The 15,004-nt window shown below is 53.3% G+C and overlaps 2 protein-coding genes across 4 annotated transcripts; one reads left to right on the top strand and one right to left on the bottom strand.

Moving 5' to 3' along the window:
• Positions 1-1,228: 1,228 nt before the first annotated feature.
• On the top strand, positions 1,229-7,460 carry SERPINH1 (serpin family H member 1). Of its 3 annotated transcripts, none has more exons than XM_082279324.1 (5): positions 1,229-1,357; positions 3,953-4,566; positions 4,802-4,900; positions 5,246-5,478; positions 5,627-7,460. In XM_082279324.1, exons 2-5 carry the CDS (start codon positions 3,984-3,986, stop codon positions 5,927-5,929), a joined length of 1,218 nt encoding a protein of 405 aa, XP_082135450.1. In that variant the 5' UTR covers positions 1,229-1,357; positions 3,953-3,983; the 3' UTR covers positions 5,930-7,460. The 3 variants fall into 3 exon arrangements, with proteins under 3 accessions (XP_082135450.1, XP_082135451.1, XP_082135452.1); XM_082279325.1 differs by having other exon boundaries at positions 1,311-1,357; positions 3,950-4,566; XM_082279326.1 differs by lacking the exon at positions 1,229-1,357 and adding an exon at positions 2,773-2,800.
• Positions 7,461-10,025: 2,565 nt separating this feature from the next.
• On the bottom strand, positions 10,026-14,857 carry RPS3 (ribosomal protein S3). Its single transcript, XM_082279351.1, has 7 exons — positions 14,794-14,857; positions 13,830-13,960; positions 13,629-13,722; positions 12,904-12,998; positions 12,175-12,362; positions 10,801-10,997; positions 10,026-10,094 (listed from the first exon to the last, which is right to left on the bottom strand). The coding sequence occupies exons 1-6, from the start codon at positions 14,821-14,823 to the stop codon at positions 10,804-10,806; spliced, it is 732 nt and encodes a 243-aa protein (XP_082135477.1). The 5' UTR covers positions 14,824-14,857; the 3' UTR covers positions 10,026-10,094; positions 10,801-10,803.
• Positions 14,858-15,004: the final 147 nt, after the last annotated feature.

Raw genomic sequence — 15,004 nt, 5'->3', positions numbered from 1 at the left:
TTTTTCTACAGGGAGGGCTCAAAGATCTCCCCTTGTTTGAGGTGTGGAATATCTACTCACATGGCACCATCTGAACAGTTCAGACAAAGAAAAATGTCGCTTTTTTATGCCACCTTCTAGAACAGGTGGGCTGTGAAGGGGAATGGAATGATGAGATGATTCCAAAGCAAGGTGCTTCCAAGACAACCAGCAGAATATTCAAAGCCAGAAGGAAAAACCAGATGCTGTTTTCTTACTACAGCAACAGGAGGCTGAGACCTGCTGAGACCCCTGGCTTCAGAGGGAAGCAGAAAAACTTGGCAAAGCCAAAATTAGGGGGGAAAATGAAATTACAGCATGATTAAAAGGAAGACACAGATATCAGTTAAACAACACAAGGATGCAGCACTCTTCTGCTGATGTAACCATCCATGGGGTGGGTGGTACCTAGAATATCCCTGTATCCCAGATTGCCATGAAAACAATCCTGTGCTGTCTTAAAACGTGACAGGCTTGAATCCGAGCTTCAACACTTGTGATGCAGCAGAAACCTCTCCATGGCACAGCTGCTCCGGGCACCCTGTGCCAGGGCCTCCCCACCCTCCCAGGGCACAATTCCTTCCCAATATCCCATCTATCCCTGCCCTCTGGCAGTGGGAAGCCATTCCCTGTGTCCTGTCCCTCCATGCCTTGTCCCCAGTCCCTCTCCAGCTCTCCTGGAGCCCCTTTAGGCACTGCAAGAGGCTCTGCAGGCTCCCTGGAGCCTCCTCTTCTCTCCTGGATGTCACCAATTAGGGGCACATTTCAGACAGCAGGATGGGGCAGATGTTGAACATTGGCTGCCTGTGACTGCTCCGGTCGAGGCTGAAGCCCTTTGCACCACCCCTGACTTCACGGAGGGCGACAGCCCAGAAACAGAAAATAAATACAGCACTCCCTGCCTTTGGTGCCAACAACCATCCAGCTGCAGGAGATGCCAGGGGCAGGGAGAGGATGGAAATAAGATGGGCCCCGAGCCCTGTAAAAAGGCAAAAGCACCGCTTTGGCAGGGAATAGTTCCCCATCTTCCTGCTGCAAGGGCTGGCTGGGGACAGGCTGAGGACGGGCAGGGGCAGCTCCAGCCGCGCCGGCAGGACGAGAGCGCGCACATCCCCCCATGCATCCCGACCCCCCTTCGGCGGCGCGGGGCCGGCATTCCCTGCCATTGGCGGCGGGCCGGGAGAGAGCTGGGACGGATCCTCCCCTTCCTCTCCCTCCCCGAGCATTTTTAGAGGGTTTTCCCAACTTCCAGAAGTTTCTCCCCGGCCCCTTATATACCCCCTCCGCAGGACCGGGAGGTGCACAGGGAGCCGAGCAAAGCTGTGTCCCAACCCCGCAGGTAAGAGGGGGCGAGCCGGGGGACCCCGGGCTGGCGGGGAGTGACCGAGCTGAGATTGTAGAAGGGTGGGGGCTGTTTTTGGGGTCCTGCATCCTCCTGGCTGGGCAAAAAAAACGGGGGGAGGGTTATGGCATGGGAGAAGGGGGTGCATGGGGGGTAGGCTGCAATGGAGTAGGTGGAAGTGGGGGATAGGGGTACAGACGGTGCCATGAACTGGCTCTGTGATTTTGAGGAAAAGTGGTAAAAAATCCCCCCCCATCGCCTCCAGTTTGCAAGAGGTGGTCACAGTGAAGCTGCAGGAGAAGCTTTCAAAGGGTGATGGAAAAGAAAAGGGGGATAAGGGACGTTTTAGCTTAGTGTGAGTGAAATTCTCCAGCCCCTGCTCTGACTCAGCCTGGGAGCCTCCAGGACCCTGGGCACCATCCCAGCACAGGAATGAGAGCTCTCCCTGCAGCCTTCTGCCACGGGACAGCCGGACCCGTCCTTCTGCTGCCCTAACCAAGTGCCACATCCCTCTGGTGACATGCAAGTGGCCTTTTGCCTGCGTGTCTCCGCCCTGCAGCTCTGCCCTGCTCCTGGGTGAAACACAGCCCTCGGAGGGGTGCACCTCCAAATCCCGCCTGGACAGCGGGTCCCGGCAGCCACAGAGAAGGCTGTGGAATGCCACGCTGGCACTGGGCGTCCCCTCGCTGTGGGAGCACAGGAGAGGAGGATGTTGCTGGCTGTGCATTCCCCACATTCCCTCCCGCCATTTTCACCCATAATCGCCGCCATAATCCAAGAAGAGGCAAAATTTCTCTCTCTAGGGCTGCGTGACTCAGCACAGCCCAAATCTGTCACCCATCTCTGAAGTAATGAACATTTTTAAGCTGAGGATAAAGCAGTGCAGGCCACCCCCTGCTCACAAGAGAACTACTCCATGTATCTGTTTTCTTTCAGAAAGAAAAAGGCAAAGGTTGACCTCACTATGAAACAGTTTCAAGGTATCCTTAGAAATAAAGGGGAAATAGAAAACCAGAAGGAAACCCCTCAGATTTCCAACGTTTTTCACCCTGGCTGCACTTGAAAAGAGTGTCGAGGGCACTTTTGAACCTGCTGCACAAATCCTTGCTCTTCAGGCAGCCGGGATGGCTCTTCCCTTTAACTGAAACCTTGCACCCATAAAGGATTTTAGGTTGTAATCCCCTCCCACTCTGGCAAAGTCCCTTGTGGAACTGCGCACTCTCTTTGCCTGGGGCTACGTGCTTCGTGTTTCCTTCCATATGTAATCCCGGCGGGCCATTCGCTTCCTGCCTGGAATACTTTAACCCCGCAGCAGCCCCGCTACAGCCTTTCCTTGCCTTCCCATGCCAGTGGCTGGGCAGGAGCAGGGTGGGAGGAGAGGACCACCAAGGAACAAAATGCAGCCAGCCTGTCGAGGAAAAACTCTCCCAAAAGCTGAAGGTGGGATTTAAGGCCTGAGGATCTGCCAGCAGGAAGGTTTGCTGAGTGACAGCAGGAGGGAGGGGAAGTGTGGGGCCAGGTGGGATGAGCTCCAAAGGGCTTCTAGGCACTTAGGACTGGTCAGGCTGCACATTTGGAGCTGGGAACTCAGAGCCCTTGCTGGGGATAGGTTCACCTACGTTGGGATAAGATCCATCCACCCAAGGCATGAACTGAAGGCTCTGCTGGGGAAAATGAGGCTCCTGCACCTCCCTCTGCTCTGGTACCTCCCTGGCAGGGCTGGACAGGCAAAACCAAGTCGAACAGAGCTGACCAGACAGTGCAGGATCTTCTCTAGGGGTGTCTGTGGCTTTGCTTGGTGGAAGCTCACGTGCTCCATCTAGTGCCAAGGAAGCTGAGAATTTGGGGCCCATGGCCGGGGTCCCCAGAAAGGACGGTCCTTGCCATACAGTGCCTGCAACAGCCCTTAGATCAAGGGCCAGTGCTGTGCTGTGTGGCTCCTGGGCAGCACAAACATCCTGCTTTCAGCTTTTCCTGGTCAGGGCAGAGCTTTGTCCTGCTCTGGGGACACAATCGTGGAATGTTCTGGGTTGGAAGGGACCTTAAAGCCCATCCAGTGCCACCCCTTGCCATGGGCAGGGACACCTTCTGCTATCCCAGGTTGCTCCAAGCCCTGTCCAACCTGGCCGTGGACACTGCCAGGGATCCAGGGGCAGCCACAGCTTCTCTGGGCACCCTGTGCCAGGGCCTCACCAGCCTCACAGGGAGGAATTTCTTCCCTATGTCCAATCTAAACCTGTCTTCTTTCACTTTAAAGCCATTCCCCCTCGCCCTGTCGAGATACGAGAAATACCTGTTCTTACATTCTCTGGCCCCTCCTTAAATCATTCACTGTACATTAACATTGGAATATAGGAAAACCGCTTAGGAAAACTGAAGGAAGCTGTCATTCCAAATGCACAAGGCCTTGCTTACCAGGGTGCAGATTGTTGCTCAGGGTGGACTTGGGATGGCTGCACCCCAATGAAGCACTGGAGCAATGTCACAGTCACTGGAACCAAGGAGTGGGTTTCTCTGCAAGAGTCCCTGGGATGTCTGGATGCTCCAGGAAGAGTTGGAATTGTGCTGATGGTGAGTTTTCTTGCCCAGCAGGTCCTGGGAGGCACCAGGTGCTACTGAAGCCATGTGGATTACTGTGGGGCTGGCCCTCCTGGGCCTCGCTGCGGCCGTGCCCTCGGAGGACAGGAAGCTGAGCGACAAGGCCACCACGCTGGCCGAGCGCAGCACCACGCTGGCCTTCAACCTCTACCACGCCATGGCCAAAGACAAGGACATGGAGAACATCCTGCTGTCCCCCGTGGTTGTGGCCTCGTCCCTTGGGCTCGTGTCCCTGGGGGGCAAGGCCACGACGGCCTCGCAGGCCAAGGCGGTGCTGAGTGCGGACAAGCTGAACGATGACTACGTGCACAGCGGGCTGTCCGAGCTCCTCAGCGAGGTCAGCAACAGCACCGCCCGCAACGTCACCTGGAAGATCGGCAACCGCCTCTACGGCCCCGCCTCCATCACCTTCGCCGAGGACTTCGTGAAGAACAGCAAGAAGCACTACAACTACGAGCACTCCAAGATCAACTTCCGAGACAAGAGGAGCGCCCTCAAGTCCATCAATGAGTGGGCAGCCCAGACCACGGATGGGAAACTCCCGGAGGTCACCAAAGATGTGGAGAAAACTGACGGGGCCCTCATTGTCAACGCCATGTTCTTCAAGCGTAAGTTCTACCTTCAATTCCTGGTACAAGTGACCCAAAACCTCCCCTGAGCCAACAAACAGAATCAGAGGATGGTTTGAGTTGGAGGGGCCTTAAAGATCATCTAACAGCCTGAAGGGAAGGTGGACAAATCCTGCGTCCACTGGAGGCAGCCCTTTGTCAGCAGTTGGGAACTCTGCATGGAATTACCGCCCACTCCCTTTTCTTACAAGCTGTGTTGCTCTCTCTCCTGTAGCTCACTGGGATGAGAAGTTCCATCATAAGATGGTGGACAACCGTGGCTTCATGGTGACCCGTTCCTACACCGTGGGAGTGCCCATGATGCACCGCACAGGTGAGTGGGAAACCTCCTGCCCCACACCAACACTGTTCTCCATTATCCCACCAGCTGCTGCCAAGATTGTTTTGCTTCATAAAGAGGGAACAAAGCAGGGGAGTGTTTGTTCTGCTGATTCAGTCTCTCTGTCAGCAGAAAGAATCCCTGTTTACTATTGGATGCTTGGCTGTTGGGAAGAAATCCTGGCTCATCACACAAGTGAGAGCCACCACCAACTCCAATAATGCTGGGCCAGTTCCCAAAAGGGTGTTCAGACTCTTCCCCTCCTGGTCAGGAAAAGTCCAGGCTCAATTCCCTTTGCCCCTGCACCACATCTCACTGTTCCCTGCTTCTGGTTTCAAGGTCTCTACAATTACTATGATGATGAGACAGAGAAGCTCCAGGTGGTAGAGATGCCACTGGCTCACAAGCTCTCCAGCATGATCTTCATCATGCCAAACCATGTGGAGCCTCTGGAGAGGGTGGAGAAACTGCTGAACAAGGAGCAGCTCAAGACCTGGGCTGGCAAGATGAAGAAGAGATCAGTGGCCATCTCGCTGCCGAAAGTCGTCCTGGAAGTCAGCCACGACCTTCAGGTAAAGGAGGTCCTTAAACAGTTGGGCCTTACAGTTCTTTGGGATGTGAGGGAAGACAGTGGGATGGTGGGTTATCCATGCCAGCTGTCTCTCTTACCTCTTGCACGGTCATCTCTGCGAGGGGTGCTGACCTCTTGTCTCCCCCTAGAAACACTTGGGTGGTCTGGGCCTGACAGAAGCCATTGACAAGACCAAGGCTGACTTGTCCAAGATCTCCGGCAAGAAAGACCTTTACCTGTCCAACGTGTTCCACGCCGCGGCTCTGGAATGGGACACGGAAGGGAACCCCTACGACGCCGATATCTACGGCCGAGAGGAGATGAGGAACCCCAAGCTCTTCTATGCTGACCACCCCTTCATCTTCATGATCAAGGACACTAAAACCAACTCCATCCTCTTCATTGGCAGGCTCGTGAGGCCCAAAGGCGACAAGATGCGCGATGAGTTGTAGTTGGGTTGGTTTTGGTTGGGGCTTTTTTCCCAGAGCTTTGGTTTGTGTGTGTTTTTAGGGGGGGATTTTGACAAATGGGAAACACTATTTTGTATCCTTCTCGAACCATGGGTGCTATTCAGACCAGGGTGCATTGTGAGGAGAAACCAGCGTACGCTTTACCTCACCCCACAATCCGGATTGCACAAGCCCACCTCCAGAGAGGAGCAGGGAGGCCTGGCACCAGAGGGTCACCGGGAATCAGCTGAGGTGGCCATGTTGAAGCCTGTACTCGTTCAGCCTCCTGCTCAGTTCCTTGCTGCTCCACCAGCCCGGCCAATGCACCATTCTCCCATCCCAAATGCTTCCATCCGCCTGCATGCTTAGCGCTGCCGCTCTTCTCCCGCTTGGCTGCCCCGTGGCACCGCTCCAGAGCTGTTCCCTGCTTCTCTCTTCCCTCTCCAGGGGTGTGCAACAGAACTCCAAGGGCCAGTTGAGCAGTCCAGCCGCTGCAGGGCCCTGGAGCTGCAGGCAGCATGGGAGAATGGAGATTGTATGGAGTTGTGCCCTTCTGTCCAGCCTCTCCCTGTGCTTCTGCATTGGATGCTTCAACCACAAGAGCTCCTCAGGTAGAACATCAAAGCCGAGAGCAGCCTGGATCAACGCTTCATGGACAACTAAGGGGCTTTGGGGTGTCGGGGAGAGCGCAAAGGGCAGCTTGGGCTTCTAGAAAGAGTAACCTGAGGTGCCTTCAACACTCCACCCCTCGGGATCACTGAGGGGCCAACATCTGTAATTAAACAGGCAATTGTACCAGGCAGAGAACTCACTTCTCTTGGAAGTGCTCTCCATCAGCCTGTAGGGCTGGGAAAGACTCTGTTCCCACTCCCACTTTATACCAGAGCTGGTTCCAATCAGCTCCCATTGGAGCTGACCCAAGGCATTCCTGGCTGGCTTCTCTCAGCGAGGCGGGATCAGGTTCACCTCCACTTTCTTGCTTAATTAAACACAAAGCTTTAAAGCTGCCATTACCTGACTTCCTAATTATGCTGTGCTGAAGCTCCATGGTACTTTAGCTCCCTGTCTGCTGACCTGGATAAGGGCACCCTGAAAAACAAAGGTATTTATAGTTATATTTATGTCTGATAATTAGCAGGTTTCACTGCTAATTAGCCTGATCCAGGCTATTCCTAACTTCTCTTCAAGGGATATCATCAGGTTAACAGTATTTTAAAAGGGAGCTGATGTCATCCCAGGAACATTGCAGCACTTGCCATGCACTGAGAGACACCACAAGGCAAATAATGACATTATTGAAATGAGGAAAATCTGTGCTTCCCAATGGAATTGCCATTCTCTGAAACCAGCATGGAGCACCTACATGGCTTTGCTTTATCTCCCTGCCAGTTTTCCCTGCTGACATAGAAGCCCAATACTGCAGATTCCCAGGTGCTGGGAGGCAGGAGGCAATACCGGGGATGTCCCCAAACGTGGGACCCTTCCCGTTGAATCAGCGCACTGAACCCACACGCAGAACGTTCTGGAGGCTGGGCTGGGGGGGTGAAAGGGGTGGGCAAGGCAAGAACACACTGTGGGATATTGTGAATAATTTGCATCATGTGGATGCAGGCGTCTGATGGCTTTTTTTGTCTGTTCTTGTACCACACAGTGACAGTTGTGTAATTTTGCAATAAAACTTTTTCAATGAATCCCTGGCAGCTGGAATCCCTTGTAGAGTAAAATAAACTTAGGGAGGTTCCTTGCTATCCTTAAATCCAAGACACCTTAATGTGGCAACTATGGAGAAAAATTAAACTTAATACACAAGACGAATTCCTATGGCACATCAATCGTGAGAAAGGAACACTCTCAGCAGCTTTTCCCTTCGTTGTTTTCTCCTGAAACTGCAAATATCCAACACCTTTAATGCTCCACAGGTAAGGGAACAACTGCCCTGTCCTGCAGTGCCATTTAGCAGAATAAAAAGTGAGCTGACAGCCAAAAGGACCAGCCTTCCTGACCCTCCAAGCCAAGGTTCTCCAGCTGGGATCCACTCTAGGGAAATAGAGGAGGAAAAAACTGCAGGCTAAAGATGCCTTCCCCAAGTGGAAAATCCAGCAGTGGCAGATCATGTTAATCCATGTTCTCCCAATTCTGGAAAGGGATGAACCTTCTGACACTCACATGCAAATCTAAAGGCACAGACACGTCCGCTTTCCCTGTGCCTGGGCAAGCACACACATCCCTGTGGAGCTCCTCCCAGACTGGAAAAGCACTTGGTGCTTCCTATCTCTCACTACACGGGAATTAGTGAAGCCACCTCCAGCACCAACCACAGCAGGAACACATCAATCTGGAATAGCAATATTGAAACAAAGTCTAAAGCTTTCCAGAGTTCCTGAGTTCATCCCACCCCCAGCTGCTCTTCCAGGGCTTTCGTCCAAGGGAAGCACCCAAAGACCCAGGGAACTGAATGAGTTCCCTCCTCTTTTGGAGCTTCTTCAAACAGCTCAGGACGGCGCTAACTCCAACCCAGGCACTTGGCAAAGGTGTTCAGTTCACACTTGCACCCCTTGACTGTTCCGGGATAATCACAGATGGGTTTGGGTTGGGAGGGAACTTCAAAATCATCCAGTGCCACCCCTGCCATGGGCAGGGACACCTTCCACTAGCCCAGGCTGCTCCAAGCCCTGTCCAACCTGGCCTTGGACACTGCCAGGGATCCAGGGGCAGCCACAGCTGCTCCGGGCACCCTGTGCCAGGGCCTCCCACCCTCACAGCCAGGAATCCTTCCCAATATCCCATTTCTCCCTGCCCTCTGGCAGTGGGAAGCCATTACCTGTATCCTGTCCCCCCATCCCTTGTCCCTCTCCAGCAGCCCCTTTAGGCACTGGAAGGGTCTCTCTAAGGTCTCCCTGGAGCCATATCCCCACTACTTGCTTATCTCTTGATCCTACCAGTGATCAGCACTGTCAGATTAACAGGATCATAGACAGGGTTGGAGAGCTTTTAACCAGGAAAAAGTGGAGCCATCTCCAGGAAATCCAGCCCTCCCTGGGAGGCAGCAGGAGACTCCTAACCATCACCATCTACCACATAGGACTGTTTAAGAATTTAGAGACAACATGCAAACCTGAGTGTGACTCTTTACTGCTTTAAGTCTTCCCACTTTCACACACTTCCTGCTCCTATGATCTCACAGAACTGCTTCGTCACCTTTTATATTTTCAGTTATTTCCAAATTCAAATTTAAAAAATAATGCTGGCATTAGTCTAACACTTATATCAGCCGTTTAAAAGCTTTGCACTGAATGATGTGCACCTGAAATCAGACTCACTGACAGCCTGAGAAGGCACGTCTTGTTTCTGAAACTCAACCAAATTCCCAGGTGTGCCAGAGAAGCTGGGAACAGCAAGGCCAAGGCTCCCTGGACAGACCAGCTCCTGAGACCATCAGTTTAAAATTCCAGTTCCTAAGTTGCCAGCCTAGTTCCTGCAGAGAAACCTCCTGAAAATGGAAATGTGGATGCGAAAGCTATTCCTAAAAAACAAAGTTTGCATGCAACAAAAAGGCTTTGAACTCCTCAGATTCTGAAGTCCTTGATCCTGCACACACCTCATCTCCTATGATGTGCCTGTCTCTTCCCATTCCTACACCAGACTTCCACCAGATATTCCCTCCTCACAGCTTAGGACAGAAGGTTTGAAATCCTGACTGTCACTTTTGGTCCCACCCCACAAATCCATGCCTAAAGTTACCTGACCCTAACAGGAGCTGCATTGGCCTGGATACTGCCAAAAAAGCTCCCCCTTCTGGAAACCTTGGATAAGGGACTGGGATGGTAGGGAACAGCCACCAGTACTCCATGGAGCGTTTGTTACTCATGACCCTCTAAACACGGGATTGCTGCTCCAGCTCTAGAGAGATATCAGCACTTCATTGCCACTTTGTTTGGATCAGGATCTGGTGAAGTTCACTCCAGAAGGGGAACACAACAGCAACAGAATTCCTTCCATACCAAAGGTGGGAGCAAGGTCTTCCCGGAGCACATCTTGAGAAAATAAAAAGGGAAAAAAAAGGGAAAAAAAAGAAAAGAAAAAGCACCTTCACAAACACTGTCTTTTGTCATTTTATTAAGAGATGTTTTCAGGACAGACAAGCTTCTGGCTGCAGATGTTACAAACCCTACAACGAGAAACAAAACACTCAGTAAGCCGGGGGCAAACTTTTCCATAACCATTCTCCTACCCCAAACAACGAACAAACCAAGCTTTCCAATTAAACTGCATCTCTCACTTCCTGCTTTTTGGCCAGTGATCCCCCTTTTTCCCACTGAGGCAGATCTTACCAGTCAGATCCCTTGACAGGACTTTAAACTGTGACTACTTCCTTAGAAAAGCAGCCTACAAATCATTCTCAAGTGGCTTCTAAGATTATCCCAAACTGGATCCTGGGGCAGGATGGGAGGGGTATATGAGGATTACATTCCCTGTGCTGCCAGCTGGACAGTGGTAGCAGATGCTACAATGCAAACACATCCAAGGCACCCAACCCTTCTCAAACAAATCTCTCCAACTGTGATCCAAGGTCCCCAAATCCATGCTGTACAACACAACATGGAACAGGGCATGTGGATAGGGATATTCCCTTCCAGATCCATCATCTCATCTCCAGAGGAGTGTTCTGAGCTGCTTTGCCACATGCCTTGAACCCTCTCCCCTTCATCAATGCTCAAACCCAACCCTGGTCACTGTGCCAGGTACAAGGCAGCAGCTTGTCTTCCCAAAATCACAGCTTCCAGCGTTTTTGGTGGCCTTTTATGGAAAAGGCCTGACACTTGTTCCACATGGATCCTCAGCACACCTCCCTCCCACTGCTCCCAGGCACTTACCCCTCAGGCAGTGGGCACTGGCTGAGGCATGGCTGGCTGCTCTGGTTTGCCACCCTTCTGCTCTGAAATGGGGGTGGTGGGCAAAATCTCTTCTTTGGGTTCCACGATGCTGACATGGTCTGGCAGAGGCTTTTTGGGGCCAATCTTTCCACTGGGGTCCCAAGGCAACATAATCTTTACTTTGATTCCCAGTACTCCTGCAAAGAGTGACAGGACAACAGGGACACAAAACAGGATCAAGCACCAAGGTTACAAAATATCACTGCACATGAATGATCTCCTGACAACACTGTAACACAGAAATGCTACAGCTTAAAAACCTAATATTGTGATTTTATATGTGTTGTAAATTCAAGGAATTTAAAGTCGGATAATTTTCCAACTCATTGCCTTTGCTGACTGCAGCCTGGGACTGCAGTTCTACCCTCAACTCATTCTAAGCCTGGTTTTAAACTCAGTCCTCTTCCTCAGCTCATTTCTCTAGGAAATTCCACTGTTTTTTTGCATCCCTTCTCAGACAAATGCCTCTAAATCATCCAATGAGCAGGACATCCTGGCCAAGGCAGCCGTAGCACAGCACCACAGAACGTGGCACAGGGCAGGCTGCAATGACACGAGGACATCCCTTCTGACTCGTCATCGTATCATCACCGAAGGGAAGGTGGAGAACAGCTCGGGCTGTGTTGGTATCCCTACACCAGGAGTTCTGCAATTAATTAACCCAAAGCCAGTTAAGATGCACAAGTCATTTGTGATTTACTGGGGGGGTGAAGACAGGTGGAAGCGGGTTTAGCTGGGAAGACTGTCTGACACTTGTAGCACCCCTGTTCTCTCTGCCCATCCTGAGGAACCAGGAAAACCAGAATCCCAACTGCCAAGAGCTCTGAAAACCAGACAAAGAGGCACTTCATCTGGAAGTTACCACCAGCCTCAGAGGCCCCAGGACACCAGGGACAGTGTCTGGAAAATCTACAGCCACATTCCCAACTGGAAACATTCAAACCCCATCAGCAGAGAGGTGGCTGACCTGGTATGACCACACAGGCTGCTGAAGGCCCCTTCGCTTTCCATTCCCACATGCACTTCTACTTTAGATGCAAAGTGAGAGCCCAGTTGCAAAGGCCCAGAAAACAGGATTTTCAGAGTCTGAACCATGCACAGCAGCACAACTGAACCACTCTGCGAGATGAGAGATGCATCAAAACCATGCGAGTTCCACCCCATGGGTACCAGCGAGAAACCTCCATCCTGCCACTGAGAAAGCTCCAACTGGCAGGCATGGGTGGGATGCCAGGAGCTGAGGATTTTTGTCTCTGATGTTCTAGAGAAGGAACCCAACGGGACTGCACAGGGATTTGCATGGCAGGCACTCACCCTGCCGGAGTAGGACGTGACGCACGGCTGTGTCCACGTAGTAGTTCACTGGGTCCCCACTGTGGATCATCAAGCCATCCACAAACTTCATGGATTTGGCCCGCTGACCTCGGAGTTTGCCGGACACGACGACCTCACAGCCCTTGGCCCCGCTCTCCATGATGAAGCGGAGGACACCGTAGCAGGCTCTGCAGGGAGAGGACAGCCAAGCCATGAGCCTGTGCTGGCAGACCCACAGGGCTCCCTGGAGGAATTTTACCACAATTCCAATCTGAGTTCCCTGTGTCAGGAGTGCAGCTCCCCATCCCTTCTCAGACAAATGCCTCTAGATCATTCACTGGTGACAGGAGGCTGCTGCTGAAGGACCTCACGCAGTACCACAGAACGTGACACCGCGGAGGCACTGCCAGCAGAGCCACCCGCTTCTGACTCGTCATCGTCTCATCACCGAGGGGATGTGAGAGCAGGGCCACTGCCACCTGAGCCACACGGCCTGAAATGCTGCTTGCTTCACTCCTCCACCCATTTATTCTCCAAGGAACACATGCAGCTTTATGCCAGACAGACAACCTGCCACCAGACCTACTCTAAAGCTCCAGAAGTGACTTTGTACCGAACAAAAGTTTCAGCGCAGCATTACCAGTTAAATCTTCAAACTGCAGAGGAGTTGTTTTTTGGGAACGGCTCTGGAATCGCACACTTGCCCCACATTCAGGCTGCTGTACTCACCTGCGCACAGCCAGCCCTCCCAGGAGCTTGTAGCGCAGGGACTCGGCCTGGGCGATGGCACACAGACCCCTTGTGGCCACCTTCTCGGCGTAGAGCTGCACGGGAGAGAGGCACGCTCACAACAGGGCTGCTTTAAAGGCATTTAATGGCAGAATCACAGCATGCTCTGGCTTGGAAGGATCATCCAGTTCCACCCCTGCCATGGGCAGGGACACCTCCCACTAGCCCACATTGCTCCGAGCCTCACCCAACCCGGCCTTGGACACTGCCAGGGAATCCAGGGGCAGCCACAGCTTCTCTGGGCACCCTGTGCCAGGGCCTGCCCACCCTCACAATAAACTTCACTTTACCAGAGCACAGGAGCTTCATTCTACTCTACACCCTACACTCAGTCCAGTTAATCCTTCCGCATTTACAGGTGTCAACTTTACCCCATGCTCCCTTCCCTGTATAATGCGATCCAGCAGCACCAGCCAAGCTGGAATAAATGAGCACCACCCCAGCACACACATTCCCCCTCTCTCCCTGATTTGTTTTACAGCCAGGAACTAGTAAGAGCAGATTTCAGGGAACAAAACCACAGAATTCTTTGGCTTGCATGGACTCTTTACAGGACACCTAGTCCAAGCTTCCCCTGGGAAAACACCCTAAACAGTAAGGATCAGCTGACACCATCCTGCCATCACAGACCCAACTGCATCACCCAGCTCCTGAGGCAGTTTTACCTCCACGCTTCCCTCGGGGAACCCGAACCTCTTCTGCACCACAGCCGTCAGCTCCCGGATCCGGCGCCCCTTCTCTCCCAGGACATTCTGAGTTCTGCGGGAAAATAAGCATGGGACAATTGAGAAAAGTGTCCTCAGCTGTGAGACTGGAACCATCCCAAAGCATTTCCAGAGCACCTCAGTTCAGGAAGGCTGAGTTACCTGGTGGCAAGGATGATAATCTCAGTCCTGGTCGGAGTGACCCGGACTTCCACTCCGGAGTATCCATCCTCAGCCAGTTCCCGAGTCAGGAACTCGTTCAGCTCAGCTTTGAAAATGCCATCAGCGACAAACTAAAAGACAAATGGACAAAGTCAAGCTCTTGTTCCATTCCAAATTTGGGTGCAACTCACCCAAATTCCTCCTGCAGCTTAACAGTCTCTCCTGACAGCTTTCCTCTGCTCTGAGAGTAATCACAGAATACTCTCAGCTGGAAGGGACCCTCAGGAATTACCAAGTCCAACTTTTACATGAACAGCCCAGGGACTGAATCCACAACCTTCACGTTATTAGCACTGTGCTCTGAGCCAACCGCTGGGTGCAGCAGTGGGGAAAAATGGAACCATCTCCCCTGAAGTTCCCAGAAATAACTCAGTCCTAGCACAAGCCTACACCAACCACTGCCTGACCCACAGCTGGCCACAGCCAGCCTTCACGCTGAGACCGCAGCTCTCTGCTGTATTTCGGGAGTAATTTAAGGGAAGTAACCAGCGCGGTCACATCCCTTTCCCATCCCCACAGGGAGCTGCTGCTGCTGGAATTCCTGACAGCCCAAACCTCCCTCCCTCCCAGGACAGGCAGCGCCCCGCGCGCTCGCGGCCCACAGAGCGGGGCAGCCACTAGCCGCAAACCCTTCCCACTGAAAAGCAGAGGGAAAAGCCCGCAAATCCCGGCTCCCAGCGCCGCTCCGCGTCCCGCAGCGCAGCCCCGCGCGCGGCCGTGGGCAAGCTCCCCCTCCATCCCGCCGCCATGTTCCCTCCCCGCCGGGCCCCGCGCCGCATCCGCCGCCATCCTCCCCCGTCCGCCGCCGCCCCCCGCCGTGCCCCCGCCCCGCCGGCTGCCGGGGCCGCCCCGGGCGATGGGGCACCGTCCCGCGGCCGCGGCCGACCCGTGCGGCCGCGCTCACCTTGCGCTTCTTGGAGATCTGCACCGCCATGATGAGCCGCGGCCCGGCGGAAAGGAGGGAGCGGGCCCCGCGGGCAGTGCTATATCCGCCTTCCGCCGCGCCCCATTGGCTCGCCGCTTTCACGTGGGCGCACAGCGGGGCCCGATGGGAGATGTAGTCTTTGCCACGTGGCCATGTTGGGGAGGGCTGAGCCCTGTGGATGTTCTAAACC

Source organism: Coloeus monedula (genome assembly GCF_965178545.1).
Source record: "Coloeus monedula genome assembly, chromosome: 3".
Taxonomy (NCBI): domain Eukaryota; kingdom Metazoa; phylum Chordata; class Aves; order Passeriformes; family Corvidae; genus Coloeus; species Coloeus monedula.
The sequence above is the reverse complement of the archived record's forward strand: the minus strand, read 5'-3'. Positions and strand labels throughout refer to the sequence as shown.

What these genes read in the sequence shown, in the direction of transcription:
- RPS3 (XM_082279351.1), bottom strand. Translation starts at nt 14,823, where the DNA reads ATGGCGGTGCAGATCTCCAAGAAGCGCAAG. An exon ending in TCCCCGAGGGAAGCGTGGAG is followed by an intron (nt 12,999 to 13,628) that starts GTAAAACTGCCT and finishes TCTCCCGTGCAG; the next exon opens with CTCTACGCCGAGAAGGTGGC. An exon ending in GGAGGGCTGGCTGTGCGCAG is followed by an intron (nt 12,363 to 12,903) that starts GTGAGTACAGCA and finishes CTCTCCCTGCAG; the next exon opens with AGCCTGCTACGGTGTCCTCC.
- SERPINH1 (XM_082279324.1), top strand. Translation starts at nt 3,984, where the DNA reads ATGTGGATTACTGTGGGGCTGGCCCTCCTGGGCCTCGCTGCGGCCGTG. An exon ending in CAACGCCATGTTCTTCAAGC is followed by an intron (nt 4,567 to 4,801) that starts GTAAGTTCTACC and finishes TCTCTCCTGTAG; the next exon opens with CTCACTGGGATGAGAAGTTC. An exon ending in AAGTCAGCCACGACCTTCAG is followed by an intron (nt 5,479 to 5,626) that starts GTAAAGGAGGTC and finishes GTCTCCCCCTAG; the next exon opens with AAACACTTGGGTGGTCTGGG.